Source organism: Mustela nivalis (assembly GCF_964662115.1).
Source record: "Mustela nivalis genome assembly, chromosome: 12".
In the NCBI taxonomy this organism is placed as follows: domain Eukaryota; kingdom Metazoa; phylum Chordata; class Mammalia; order Carnivora; family Mustelidae; genus Mustela; species Mustela nivalis.
The window spans coordinates 41,649,361-41,664,362 of record NC_139031.1 but is presented as its reverse complement, the minus strand read 5'-3'; the positions used below and the strand labels follow the sequence as shown (position 1 = coordinate 41,664,362).

The following is a 15,002-nucleotide window of genomic DNA, read 5'->3' as shown; positions in this document are numbered from 1 at the left end:
CCGAAAGAACTAGAAAGGGCCTTTTTGGGGATGAAACTTGGATCTACCAGGAGGTGAGGTGCAAGAGGAAATGGGCGAGGGAGCTGAAGATAGTCCTGAGAATCAGAGATGAAAGCAATAACAGGAGATGTGGCTTGCACTCACCCATCCCCCTCAGGTGGGTGCCATCTCCCGCTCTAGTCCCACCCTCAACGCATCTGCTGTTATTTCACAATGCAGGGGCACCTGTCTTTAGCCACAGAAAGCAAGACTTTCTGCCATGTTTCTTTTGGCTCATTACAGAACAGAGGAGAGAATGAGTCATGTGACTTGCTTTTCCTCTTCCCCGCCTTACCTTACTATAGACCCTTTGATCTTTAAGGTACTTCTCTCAATAATGTACTTACACAACAGTAACATTTTGTTCAATGGACTAAATAAGGCACCACATATACTAAGATAAAGAAGATGTGGTCTCTGCCCTTGCATTCAGAGACAGAGGGTTGTAAAGTATCTGTCGCAAATGTCACCACTTTCACCTCCCTTACCATAAGACTGAGCCAAGCATTAGAAATACCAAAGTATAAAAGTCAGAGAAGGTCCCTGCCCTTAGGAAGTCTGCATTCAACATTCTCCTGGTGAGCTCAACTGTCGTCTCAGAATCCTTCTCAACACAGTGCTCTGGGTAGTACCACTGACTCCTTAGATGAGTAGAGAAGAAACCCATTGTCTAAACTATAATCTGGAAAGTGAGATAGATTCATGCATAAAACAATGTATTGCTGAGTGACTAAATACTAGAGCAGAAGTACACAGTATTAAGTTGTATGGGGATATAGAAATTAGGTGACTGAATTGTGCCCAGGGAAGTCAAGAAAATTCCTGAGAGGAAATATAGTTTTCCAGGACTTGAAGGAAGCATAGGAGTCTGTAAAGCAGATCAGAAGTGGTTGGTACAGGGGAGGGGAGGATTACAGGCACAGGGATGAACCAGAGCAGAACCCAAGGCAGGAAAGGGCACAGGTGATGTTCAGGGAACACAGGATGAGAAACCAACATGTGGTCATGTTTGTGAGATACTGAGGTCAGGAGATCAGAAGAGGGGACATGTAGAGATAGGATTAAGTTCCATTGCCAAAGGTCATCTATTCCATGTTGTGAACTTGGGAATTTATCCTGGTGGTAGCTAGGAGCCCAGGAGGCAAGAGGAACACTTTTAGTGGAGTGACCTGCTCAAACCTAAAAAAAGAAGTAGTAGAATTTCACACTTAAGAGAGCACAAACACTGAGCAAACAGCCTAGGTTTGAATCTGCATGTCAGTTAGTTCTTCTGTGCTCAGTTTTCTCATCTGTAAGATCAACATGAAAATGGCATTCACCTCACTGTCAGAATTAAATGAGGTAATCTATGGACACTGCTTAGAACACTGACTGGCATACAAAGCCCTCCATGTGGCTGTTTTCCATGCTTATCACACTGTTGGGACAAATTTGGAAGCTGGAGCACAGAAAGACAAAATGATTTACTCAGGATACAATGCTCTTTTGTGGTGGAGACTGCATACCTATCCATCACGCCAAACCACTTTGAACATGAGCCTTATCAAACATTCATCTCTCCCAATGGATCCTCGCAGATACATTTTTTTTTGTTTATTTAGATGATGAAGAGGAAATTAATTCTTCTTAAAACTCTTTGTCATTTCTATTTCCCCCTTTTATCTTAAGATGCTCCAGCTGCTTCCCATATTGTGTTTTCCACTGTTGTTTTTTTTTTTAACATGTACTATTTCATTTTCCCAAAACACAGTGCAATTCATCATAATGTAAAAAAATAAATAAATAAACCTGAGCAGAAACACAAAGCACATTTTTCTCCAGGAAGCTTCCCTGTTCTCAAGCACAGGGAGAGAGAGGCCAGTGGCATCTTCAGCAAACATACGCATCAATAAATGACTTAATCATATCAATGTACAAAACTGGTCCAGCTCTGCTAGAATCTTTTGCTTGCAGGTGAGAGAGAAAGCACGTCTTTGAAGATGGGCCAAATCTGTCCAATCACTGCACCAGTCCAAGGCATTCATGTTTGCAGTGCTTCCCACATTTGCTAAACAAGCACACTGGTTATTAGACTGTTCTCAAGGAGGCAACTTCCTAGGTTACTATATATAATAAACAAAATCCTTTGCTCCAGAAATGATTGCTATAGTATCTGTGGTCAGAAGTGGTGGCTTGCCACCACTTGGTGTTAAAATCAGGCTGTATCTGCCCATTCTCAGAGTGATGTGACTGATTAGGAGTGGGGGCTCTGTGATCAGGAACAAGAAAAGGAGTCAACATGGATGGGAGAGAAGAAAGTGATATTTTTAGCTGTGGGTCTTTGGGCCAGATAAATGTTGTAGAGGCTTAGTACATATAGCCCTTAGAACACTGGGTTTTTGCCTTTTGTGGGAGGAAACAGCCAAGGCTTATTTAAAAGAAACTGATGTAATGGGGTATCTGTTTGATATATTCTAGTATTTTCTAGAGGAAGAATTTTATGAGTGGAGTGCAGGCTATAAAACTCCATGGATCAGAGCAGGAGTGGGATTCTAGATCTATGTTTAGGTGAGGAGTCTCCATCAGCATCACTCTGCCTAGTGGTACTCAGCACCCAGAGTGTCCAAAATGCCCTCGCTGGTCAATGGCACAATTAGTCTAGCTGGTAGGCAGCGTCTCCCAAACAGCGGGTGGTATGAAGAGGTAAGGACATTAACCCAAGTGTCAATGCAGCCCAGCTCTGTAGCACTCACACCTGGGGCACATTAGAGTCTCTGGAAAATAAATATTTTTTTTTCCTTTTCTTTTCTTTTTACATTTAAAATATAGAAGCGTAATATATACCTAGAAAAGTACAGAAATCCTAAGTGTATATCTTCATGAATATTTCAAAAGCCATCTCACCCGTACTTCACCTGGATCAGGATACAGACCATTGCCAGCACCTCAGAAGCCCCCTTGAGCCCTTTCCTAGTTAGTACCTGCTGGACCCATGAAGGAACTCACCATCACACTTGCCTCACCAGAGTTGTTTTGCCTGCTTCTGAACTTCATCTAAATGAGATTATGCAGTGTATACTCTTTTATGTCTGGGTCTTTCATCAGCATGATGTCTCTGACATCATGTGGGATTTTGCTCTTTTTCACAGATGTATAATATGTATAATATGGTTGTATAATATGGCTATGTTATATGGTGTATGCTATATATGGTGTATAATATGGCTATGTTATATGGCACACAAACTTGTATCTCATATTTTCTTGTTAAATTATGTTATTTTGTATCTTGTTGAATTGAAATTTTCTGTATCATAAATGCCTCCTTCATCACTAACAATATTTCTTGCCTTAAAATTTGCATTGTCTGGTCTTAGTAAAACACTGCCAGCTTTTTAAAAATATATGTATCAGAGATTGTATGTGTTTTTCCTATCCTTTTCAACATTTCTGTGTTCTTATGTTTAAGATGTATTCTTATAAGGTATATTCTTTCTACATATTTATATTTATGTACATATGGATTATATATATGTAAGTTATATCTGTATTTTGTTTTTTTAATTTGGGCAATTTAGTCTGTCTACATTTAATGCAATAACTGACATATTTGGATTTAAATATACCATCTCACCGTTAGTTTTCTATTTATCCTATTTTATTCTTGTTCTTTTTTTGCCTTCTTTTGTATCAATCTAGTATTTTTAAATACATTTTTATTTCCATTAGTTGTACTGTAATTTATTTTTTTATTCTTCTCTTAGTGGCTACCTATAATTCATGCTTGACCTAATAGAATCTATCTACAGTTAGTCCATTTACTAACTTCTTAGATAACACAAGGACTTGCAACACTTTGGACTATTTATACCTTTCCTACCTTTTTGCTATTGTTACCAATTCCTTTAGTTCTACATTTATTGGAATTGTCATTAGACATTATTATTGTTACTAAAAAGGAATATTCATTTACATTATCCACATTCCTCCCATTTTAGTACTATTTCCTCCTACTTTTAATTGTTTCCACCTGGGATTATTTCTCTTCTGCCTGATAAACTCCCTTTACCATCTATCTATCTATCTATCTATGTATCTATAAAGAGTCCTGCTGGAATGAATTTCCATAGTTTTGCTGGTCAAAAATCTTTATTTTACTTCATTTCTGAAAGATATTTTTGCTAGCTATAGAATTCTAAGTTGACAGGCATTTTCTTTCTATACTGTAAAAATGTCATTCTCTTATTCGGTGGGATCCATTGTTTCTATTCAACATTCAGATGTCAGTCTTATTGCTGCTTCCAGAAGCTTGTGTGTTCTTTATCTCTGGCGACAGCTTTTAGGATTTTCTCTTTGCTATTATAAGGTGCCTAGGCATGCTTTCCTTTGTATTTACCTATTTAGGTTTATGGAGACTCTTAAATCTTCGGCTTTATATTTTTCATAAATTTCAGATTATCCCTGGACAGTTTTCCCTCACATATTTCTTCTGCTCCATTCTCTCTTCACATCTTAGGTCTTTATTGTAAAATAGAGGAATTTTTATCATGTGCCATTTGGGTCTTGCCCTTTTAAAATTTCCATTCTTTATTTTTGTAATCTAGGTATTTTCTACTGACTACCTTCCAGCTTCTTAATCCTCTTTTCTGGTTTGTCTGCTGTTACACTCATCTACTTAATTCTTAATTTTAGTATTGCCTTCTTTGTGGTTCTTCAGTTTTAATTATCTGTATATCTTAGTGCACTGAAGAAATAACCCATCTCTTCATCTGTTTCTTGAACTCATTCACTGTAGCTATTTTAAAATCCGTGTCTGATAACTTCAATATTGTGATCACCTATGGTCTGTTTCCCTTCCATGTTTTTGTTCCTCTTGCCTTGTAGTCATTTGGTCCAGTTTCCTGGCACATCTCTTAATTTGAATGCCAGACATTATCCATGAAAAATAATATGGGGTGCTGGAAGATTTTATCTTCCTCCAGGGTAGATTTAATATTCTTTTGGCAGACTGATAGAATAGACACAAATCACCTTAATGCAAGCAGCCATTGCCCTGATTTTAAGTTTTCAGGGGGCATGTGTACTTTCTGTTTGTCCTTACTTCTAGGGAATAGCTCTTGGAGTGTGTGGTAGGGAGGGTCCCAGCTAAAATCCTGGTATATTTATAATGGTCTCACCTCCTTAGCAGGCCCACCTCCACTTTTAGTATTTCCAGTGCCAGAAGACTGCTTGAATTCCTGTTTAGCCTTTTATAGCCTCTCAGCTTTTCACTTGGTTTCTGGATCTCTACCACTACCCTTGCAACACCCCCCCCCCGCCCCCGCCGCCCAAGCACTACTTAAGAAGCATTTTTTTTCATAGTACCTTTTAGAAGCATTCATGTAGTCTCTTAAGAGTTTTCAAATCTACCTCACATTGCTGTCTCCCTTCTGTTGCACAAAAAGATATGTTGGAGTCCTAACCCAGGTACCTGTGAATGTGACCTCATTTGTTAATGGGGTCTTTGCAGATGTCATTAGTTAAGACCACAATGGCTTAGGGAGGGCCATAAATAAGACCAGAGTCATTTTAAGAAGCAGAAAAGGAATGAAGACACAGACACATAGAAAGAAGGCCATGGGGTAATAAAGGCAGAGATTAGGCTTTTGTGTCTGTAAGCTGGGGAAGGACAAGGATGGTCAGCAACCACCAGAAACTGAAGGAAGGATCTAGAGCCTTCAGAGAGAGCTTGACTCTATTAATACCTTCACTATGGACTTTTGGCCACCATGCCTGAGAGAATACATTTCTGTTTTCAACCACCTCACTTGTGGTCATTTGTTATGGCAGCCCTAAGAAACTAATACTAATGTTGATTTATGTCCTATATATATTCTTGATTACATTTGTTTATTTGATTAAGAATTGGGAAGAAAAATGTTCATTTTTATTTCTTTGAACTCACTGATTTATGCTTGTATTATTATTGTTATTATCATTTTCTCCTTACTGTCCTAGCTTTTTTTCTGACTCTATTCTTATAATCTTTAGAATTGAGTACTTAATGCTGCTAGGACACAAAAACTCCAGGGGTTGAACCTGAAAGATATGTCACATGTCAAAAGTCCAGTGAGAACTGGGCAGCCCTCCTCCACCCTGTAGTTTCGCCATCTGACTAGCTGCCTTTGTTACTGGGGGAGCAGAAGAGAGACAGGAGAACATAGTCTCCTAATGGCCTCAATCATGGAGAAAACTTCATCCACTTGCAGTTCATTGGCCAAGAGTAGTTACAAAGCCTCAGTGTGACCACAGGTAGGATACGCAATGGAAGGGAGTATTTGGAAAACTGATTTGGTACTGTCTATGTCTGCCACAATCTTTTTGGTTATTATTCTCTTCAAAATTGTTCAACTGAATAAAGCTATTGATTTTCCTGTGAACATAGCTTAGGCACATCATATATTTTAGACTGTCTTCAGCTAGTATTCCCTTCAAATATGTATTTGTCTCCAATTATACATATATGAGATCATCTGCAATTGTCCCATAGATCTTGGATGTTCTTTTCTGGTTTTTTGTTTTGTTTTAATTTTTCCTCTATACCTAAGTCTGGATAATTTGACCCATCTTTAGGTTCAGTGACCTTTTCCAGTCTCTGTGGAAAGCCTAGAATGTTGCCCAAGGTGTCTCCCTTCCAGTGGGTCAGAACTCCAATGTCTCCTGGCCCCTGTGTAACCTTAGAAATCTCTGTTATTCCATTGCCCCCAGCAGCTACCCTCTGGTAGGCCACATGAATCTTGCTCAGTGCCTGCACAGTTTAAGATTCTGCCAAGGATGGAAGCCCCTGTGACTTCTGGGTGTCCTCAATAGCTGCTTTCTCTCAGGTGCCCCGACCCACAATCCCAGACACTCTAGTGGCCCAATCACCATTCCCTTACCCCAACCAGACTTGGTTCTACACAGTCCCCACTTCTACTTGGAAAATGCCCAGAGAAGAAATCCAAGATGGCACTAAACACCTACTTCTCTCCTCCAGCAATTGCATCCCCTGTGGGCTGCTACCGAACTCCTGAGGAGAGTCACGGGCGCCTACTTCATTCAGTTACATCCCTGCTTGCTGTCATACCAGCTGCTCTGTCGTCCTCAGAATCACAAATCTGTATCATGTATATTTTTAAATGTGATAGTCTCCTTTTCAGTATCTTCCAAAGAGTATAATTCAACTTTTCATTTTTTATGAAATGAAATGTTTCCTTAGGTTTTTTTGTCCCACTTTTCTTTCATTTTTATATTTTATATCTTGACGTCAAATAATATAGCTATACATTTACAATTTTTTGGAGTGGATTGAGACCTATTTTTGGTTTGATAGATCAGTTTTAAGATAATTATTTTATAGGTCTATGAAAGTATTATATAACCCTTATAAAATTTAGTATTCATTGAATCATTTCAATTATACTATTCAAGACATCTACATCTTTATGTGATTTTGGTATATTTGATCACTCAAACACAAATAATATTGTGCTGTTTTCTCACCATCATTGCATTTTCATAAATTTCTTTCTCTTTTTTCCTTTCAATTTTTGCTGTATATTTTTTATTTGCATATATTTTATTGTCCAAGCATGAATTGTTTTGTTAAAATAGGTACTTATCAAATATTGCTGCCATATTTAAAGTGAAGAACTGAATTATAAAGAAATAATTCTAATTTGCGCGATGGCACCCTTCATCAAATGACATTAATCATTTATGCTAATATAACATTATTCTCAATTAATAAGGAAACCACATAGTGGACTTCTATTTTAAAAAGATAGGTCAATGTAATTTATTTTAATATGAATCACTTGGTGCCTACTATGTGCCTGATTTTTCTTCCCTGAATGAATGGTACTTCAGGTCACAGGAAATATTTGACCAGCTCTGGTCAAACAAATTTACTGAGCACACTTTATTATCTTAACCAGTTTTTCCTTTGCAAAGGTAGAAATTGTATTTTCTTGCTTTCTATATAGCTTACATTTAAGTCACATTAATGAAAGCTGACTCAACAGCAATTTCACTCTTAAAATAGCAGTTTCTCTTGGGGTACCTGGGTGGTTCAGCAGGTTAAAGCCTCTGCCTTCAACGCAGGTCATGGCCTCAGGGTTTTGGGATCGAGCCCTGCATCAGGCTTTCTGCTCAATAGGAAGCCTGCTTCCTCCTTTCTCTTCTGCCTGCCTCTCTGCCTTCTTGTGCTCCCTCTGTCAAAACAAAACAAAACAAAACAAACAAACAAACAAAAAAACCCAGAAGTTTCTCCACTTGCTCACTGTCCACTAGCAATAACAATTGCTGTGGATGAGGCTGTAAGCTACTAACACAATAGCCATACTCCTAATTTTCTTTACTAATAGTATTTTAATACTATTTCAATACTATTTCTTTACTAATAGAATTTTAATACTATCTAGTGCCAACTAGATATTGCTAAAAATTACTTCTTGGATTCCCTTGCAATAAGAGGTGATTGTGTTGCTTTATATATTTTGATGTTTTGTTATAGGTTGAATAAAAGTTTATGCCTTTCATCTTAATTTTATATTTTCACCCTAAGTTATAACTTCTATTAATATAGAACAATCTTCCTTATTCAATTTTAATAATTTTTGCTTTGGTTTCTAGATGATTTGAAATTAATTTTGCCATTTCAATTTTTTGTTTTTTATTTTTGCCAGATAAATCATTGTCTATACTTTTCTTTTAAACTTCAAGTCATTTTGTTTTAGAACTGTTATTTTAGGCAGTGTATAGCTCAATTTTATTTTTTAAAACAATCTGAGTGCCTTTGTCTTTTGACAGTTGTATTCAGTCATTTAAGTTCCTGTCATAACTGGCGTGTTTGAGCTAACATTGTCTTACAACATGCTCTGAGTTCTTGTTTAATGCCTATGTAATGCTACTTAGTCTACTTTTGTTATTAAGGTTTAGCATTTATTTTCAGTAAGTGGTGGGGTTTTATTTGCTTTTATTTTCTGTAGTGACTTGTAAGGTACACATCCACTTAAAAGATCTACCAGTGGTTATCTTTAAGTTACAAAAAAACACAAAACTTTTTATAGTAGACATTAACAGAGGTGGTAGGATGCTATCCAATTTACATTTCTTTTTCTGTGTGTATTTTCCTTATACAGTCACCTAGTGCAGGGGTTATCAACTGGAACAATTTTGCTCCCCTGAAGATAGTTGCCAATGTCTGGAGACATTACGGTCCTCAGAACCTGGGGAGAGAGGGTGCTAAGGGCATTCCATGAGTAGAGGCCAGGCACCCTGCAGAATATCCTGCAATGAAGAGGGCACTCCCCCACAACGAAGAATTATCCAGCCCCAAATATCCATGGTGCAGAAGTTGAGAAACGCTGATCTAGTTAAGCCTTTTTATCTCGCATATGAGGAGTTTGAGACTCACAGATGTGCAGCATCCTGTCCAAATTCAGTTAGCTAGTTAGGTGCCAGAATGAAGACAATAATCCAACACTCTAGCCTTTTCTGCTGCAACACTCTACCTCTTTAACAGATGCTTATTTAATACAAGCCACTCCCTGTATATGTCGCAGAAGTGTGTAGAAGATAAAAGATGACAGCAATAGCTTCTTTCATAGTAAATCTGAGACTGCTTCTGCTTATGCAGCTTTTTGGCTGAATAAGATCAAGTAAAACGTGGTTGGTACTGCAAAGCTTTAGTGAGTTAGAACAGCCATGTGATCAGGGAGCACTTTTGGTTTTCTGCAAAGTATTAAATGTAAAATACACAGAATGTGAGAGAAGGAAGTTTACTTAGAGGTCATCCCATTCCACCTCTCATCCATCATGGTCCTCTAGACTGACTCTGCTTGGACAATTTCAGGGAAGGAAAGCTTAAGACACTCAGATGCAGGTTATAATGGTGATTACTCTAAATGCAAGGCAGAATAGAAATTACAACTGTGATTACAGTGACCATAAGGTAACAATTGAATTTATGTTCATAAATCAGTCAGGAGAGAGTTTGTCAAACAGAACAATGTGGGTGTTGTTGCAAAAGAGATTCTAAGAGGGTTTTGAGAAAGGTACGAGTTTAGGAAGTACTCTAAGATGACAGGGATACAATCACACTTTCCAGGCCCTAAAAGGAGTCTCTGCCTTTGTCCTTGGAGGACAACCCACCCTGAGTTCCTGGATCAGAATGATTATTTCTTCAGGGAAAACTGTAGGGAGAATTTCAAGATTTAGGTGTGATGGCTGACTTAACTCCTGAGGTGATCACTGGCTACAAGAGGGAGGAAAATCCAAAAGATTTCTGGGAAGGACTCATACTGATAAGATCTCTAGAATATGGCCTGTCACCTATGTGGCAAAAGAAGAGAAGTAGAAAAAAACTCTACTTGGATCAATGTTTTGATTGTGGACAGAGATAAAGAAATCACTAACAATTAAAATAAAAATGTGAATTCTGGTTTTAAAAACTATTCATTTACAAAAGTGGACTTTTTTCTAGAATTAAATATTATATTTTATTCCCACACTCCAACCTGACCTCCTCCCCACTTCCCCTTAGTCCTCCCCCAACTCAATTAATGGTACTACTATCTACCCAGGTGTGTAAGCTTATAATTGCCTTTGAGGTTAGTCTTGATTCCTTGCTCCTCTACATCCTCCACAATGAATCCAATACCATAGTATATGGATTCTATCTTCTAAAATCATCTCAACTGCAGACACTTGAAACATCTTCACTACCATGATTGAGGTACAGGCTACCATAGTCTCTTATTTAGAAAACTGCTGTGATTTGTCTGATTGCCCAACTTTTGACCCCTTGTCATCTACTCTCCGCATAGCAGCTCAAGAGATGGTTCTTTGTTTTAAACAGAAATCAAATGATGCCACAATCTTCTTCCTGGATATGGCCAAATGTTCCACTGAGAACTTTATATAATAATGATGATAATAATAATGATAACAAAGTAATAATGCCTTTAATTTAGGTACTATTGTTAGTTGGTCCAAAAATGATACTATGATGTAGTTCTTATACTGTGAATGAAGATGTTCAACAAGGGGAAGGAACTTGTCCAAGATCACAAAATTAGGGAATGCCTGAACTGCGATGCAGGTCTGTTTGATTTCAAGATTATACTGGCTGCTCCTGCTCTGCTCTGGGGAAAAGGCAAGTGCTCTTGCTTCTTCCTTGCCAGGAAATGTTCTTTTGTATTTCCATAGCTGACTCTTCCATAAGCACAAGGGAGAATTTCTACTTCTTATGTTTTAACACTGGGACTGTAAACTGGCTGTTGCTAAATTTTTAGGAGTTCTACATTATTATGTAAAAAAATAACAGAAGGAACAAAAAAAATAATTATGGCATTTCTGAAGCTAAGCTTCAATGATTCTTTTCTTACAATGAAACATAATTTTAATTTTTCTCAAACAAATGGGCTTTAACAAAGAATATCAGCCTAATAATGAAAAAGTGAATTTTAAAATGCTTCAGTTTATTTTTCAAGTGAACTTGGGACATTATTATCAAGAAAATTTAGTTTTGAATGGTATTTTGCATTTCACATTTGGTTAAATTCAATGCAAGTAGAGGAGGAGGACAGGCTTTGGAGAAAAGGAAGCTGTTGTTCAATGGTAGACCAGATTTGGGCCAAAAACCCATGTTTATCACCTACTGATCTAGGAAAAAATATAAGCTAACTGCTCTCTCTAAATATCAGTTAGAAACCCTGAATAGTGGACACTAACTCCTACTTCCAAAAGTTACTTGGCGATTAAGTGGGATGACATATTCTAAATTATGTACCATTGTACCATGCCCAGGCCATAAAAAGATTTCAAAAGAATGGTTGTATCTGAAATGTAATAGATGCACAAGCAATGCAGCTTTATAGAGAGTGGAGGTGGTCATAGTAAATGTGTGTTATAGGAAAGATTGTATGGAGTAAGTTACATTTAAATTGGCATTTGAAGAACGGTTGAAATTTCAACAGGTGGAGTTCAGTGATGACAAAATTCCAGTACAGAACGTGGATTAAAAAATGGCCAGAAAGTGTAGTGATTCAGGAATCACTAGTGGTGAGGATTGGTTTGGTATAAAAGGTTAGTGGAAGCGGAGGTGAAGAATTAATACTATGATTAGATTGGTAGATTCCATTTCAACCAAATCTCAAAACACTATCCACTATGAGATGCAATATTCTTTCCTGCTCCATCCAGAAAAGAAAAAACCCAGCTAACTAAACAGCAACACAAAATATTGACTTTATTTTATTGATGCAGCTCTCTTAGATTTGGACATCATGTTATTCTCCTGCAGAAGTAGGAAAGACAATGAAAAAGCAGAAGCTGGTTTGAGAATGCCTCAAGGCCCGCCACTTTCAGCATCCCGGGTCATGTGTGCATTCGGTACAATATTGTCCTCCGTGCCCCCAGGAGGTCTAAGAGGTGTTCTTCACAGAGTGCTCCGCTGTGGTCTCAGGGGCCTCCTCCGCGCTGCCGGCATCCCGTTTACAAATTCTGCTGTGTGTTCACAGGCAGCAGCAAGCGTATCACTCCCACCACATGGCTGCCCGAGATGTTAAGACACAAACTGATTCCAGAGATGTGAAATTGTGGGGGTAAGTGTGCTTTTCAGAAAACCTTTGCAAGTTGGTGGCTGTGAAAGCCCTGAGAATATATTCTATCTCACGTCTGTACTTTAATCTGTAGCCAATCAGGAAGCTTGGAATGCTTTTGAATCAGATGGGCTTTGGGGTGATTCATTCCAGCAGCAGGGTATGGGGGGCGGGGTGCAAGAGTGGGGAGCTCCAAGGTCTGTGGGTTGGTGAGAGATGGATACATTCTCGACCAAATGAACAGCTGAGACCATGGAAAGAAGATAGGAGAATCTTCCATGGGAATGCCCCTCTCTTGAGCAAGTTCATACAATTTCCCATTGTGCTTTATGCATAAAGTTGGATCTTTTAAGTTAAATTGTGTTTTTCAGCAGTCTTATGCGTAGGCCCTGAAATAAGACTGGGGAGATTTATTAAAGAAATTTGGGAAGCAGTAGTTATCCAGACTGACAACAAATGGTTTCCACTTTTTGATTCTTTAGTGCCCCCTAGGCCCTGAGCTAGTATAGAATGTGCAAAGATGGATCTGACTCAATCCCCACCCTTGAGGAGCCCAGTCGTATGGGGAAGACAGAGAGAACAAGGTTAGAGTACCCCTGGGTGTATTCGGCACAGGGGACGATGGTCACACGGAGGACAGAGCATCAAACGCTTCTAGAGTTGGGGGTGGTGTAGAGGAAGCAATAGAGCTCTTGATGATCAAGATACACAAAAGCAGAAACAAGGATAAGACTTAGTGGGGTTTTCTGTTCAGAATTCAAATCTCTTTTTTTAAATTTAATTTTATTTCAGTGTTCCAAAATTCATTGTTTATGCACCACACCCAGTGCTCCATGCAATACGTGCCCTCCATAATACCCACCACCAGGTTCACCCAACTCCCTATCCCCCCCCTCCAAAACCCTCAGTTTGTTTCTCAGAGTCCATAGTTTTTCATCATTTGTCTCCCCCTCTGATTTCCCCCAACTCCCTTCTTCTCTCCATCTCCCCATGTCCTCTGTGTCATTCCTTAAATAAGCAAAACCATATGATAACTGACTCTCTCTGCTTGACTTACTTCACTCAGCATAATCTCCTCCAGTCCCATCCATGCTGACACAAAAGATGGGTATTCATCCTTTCTGATGGAGACATAATACTCCATAATATATATGGACCATATCTTCTTTATCCATTCATATGTGGAAGGTCATCTTGGTTCTTTCCACAATTTGGTGACTGTGGCCATTGCCGCTATGAACATTGGGATACGGATGGCCCTTCCTTTCACTACATCACTGCTGGGGTAAATACCCAGTAGTGCAGCTGGAGTTTCATAGGGTAGCTTTATTTTTAATTTCTTAAGGAATCTCCACACTGTTTTCCAAAGTGGCTGCACCAAATTGCATTCCCACCAATAGTGTAAGAGGGTTCCCCTTTCTCCACATCCTCTCCAACACTTGTTGTTTCCTGTCCTGTTAATTTTGGCCATTCTCACTGGTGTAAGGTGGTATCTCAATGTGAATTTGATTTGAATCTCCATGATGGCTAATGATGATGAACATTTTTTCATGTGTCTGTTAGCCATTTGTATGTCTTCTTTGGAGAAGTGTCTGTTCATGTCTTCTGCCCATTTTTTAACATGATTATCTGTTTTGTGTGTGTCGAGTTTGAGAAGTTCTTTATAGATCTTGGATATCAGCCCTTTGTACTGTCATTTGTGAATATCTTCTCCCATTCCGTGGGTCACCTCTTCATTTTGTTGACTGTTTCCTTTGCTGTGCAGAAGCTTTTGATCTTGATGAAGTCCCAAAAGTTCACGTTCACTTTTGTTTCCTTTGCCTTTGGAGACATATCTTGAAAGAAGTTGCTGTGGCCGATGTTGAAGATGTTACTGCCTATGTTCTCCTCTAGGATTTAAATCTCTTTCAGTGGTTCACTTTCTTCCTCGGTTACTTCAGGGCAGGGTATGCATAGAGGTTCCTAGGTCAGGAAGTCCTGGAGACAAGGAAAACCCTCACATCATTTGTATGCCCCATTTCCCTGGAAGGGTCCAGAAAGTATCAGAAATGTAACGTGGGCTTGGACAGTGTTTCTCCCCGCCTCTGAAGTATGAACTTAGTTGGAGACCTCTCTTCACCGGCATGCCACCGCTCCAGGAATGTGCACTCCTTAGAGAGGAAGAACATCCAAGTTGTTCTTTTTTACAAGCTGATGTGTTTTTGCCTTGTGGGAAAAATTTTACCTCTTGTGAATTTACTGTCTTAGTGTGGAAGTGGATTGAATTTTCTGCTAGATCAACATGTGTGACTTGCACCCAGAAAAATTTCCAGGGAGGGAATGTGGCAATGGATGTAGGTTCTGCTGCCTTGAGTCATGTGA

At 38.8% G+C, this 15,002-nt stretch overlaps 1 protein-coding gene across 1 annotated transcript in view; it reads left to right on the top strand.

The window, feature by feature from the left end:
* Positions 1-15,002, top strand: part of LOC309844980 (uncharacterized protein) — a gene marked incomplete at its 5' end in the record, with an annotated part of 76,498 nt that overhangs the window by 54,491 nt on the left and 7,005 nt on the right. The window contains one exon of the mRNA XM_082692418.1: positions 12,561-12,644. Within this exon, the coding sequence (XP_082548544.1) occupies positions 12,561-12,644 (84 nt within the window). The remainder of the gene's footprint in view (positions 1-12,560; positions 12,645-15,002) is intronic.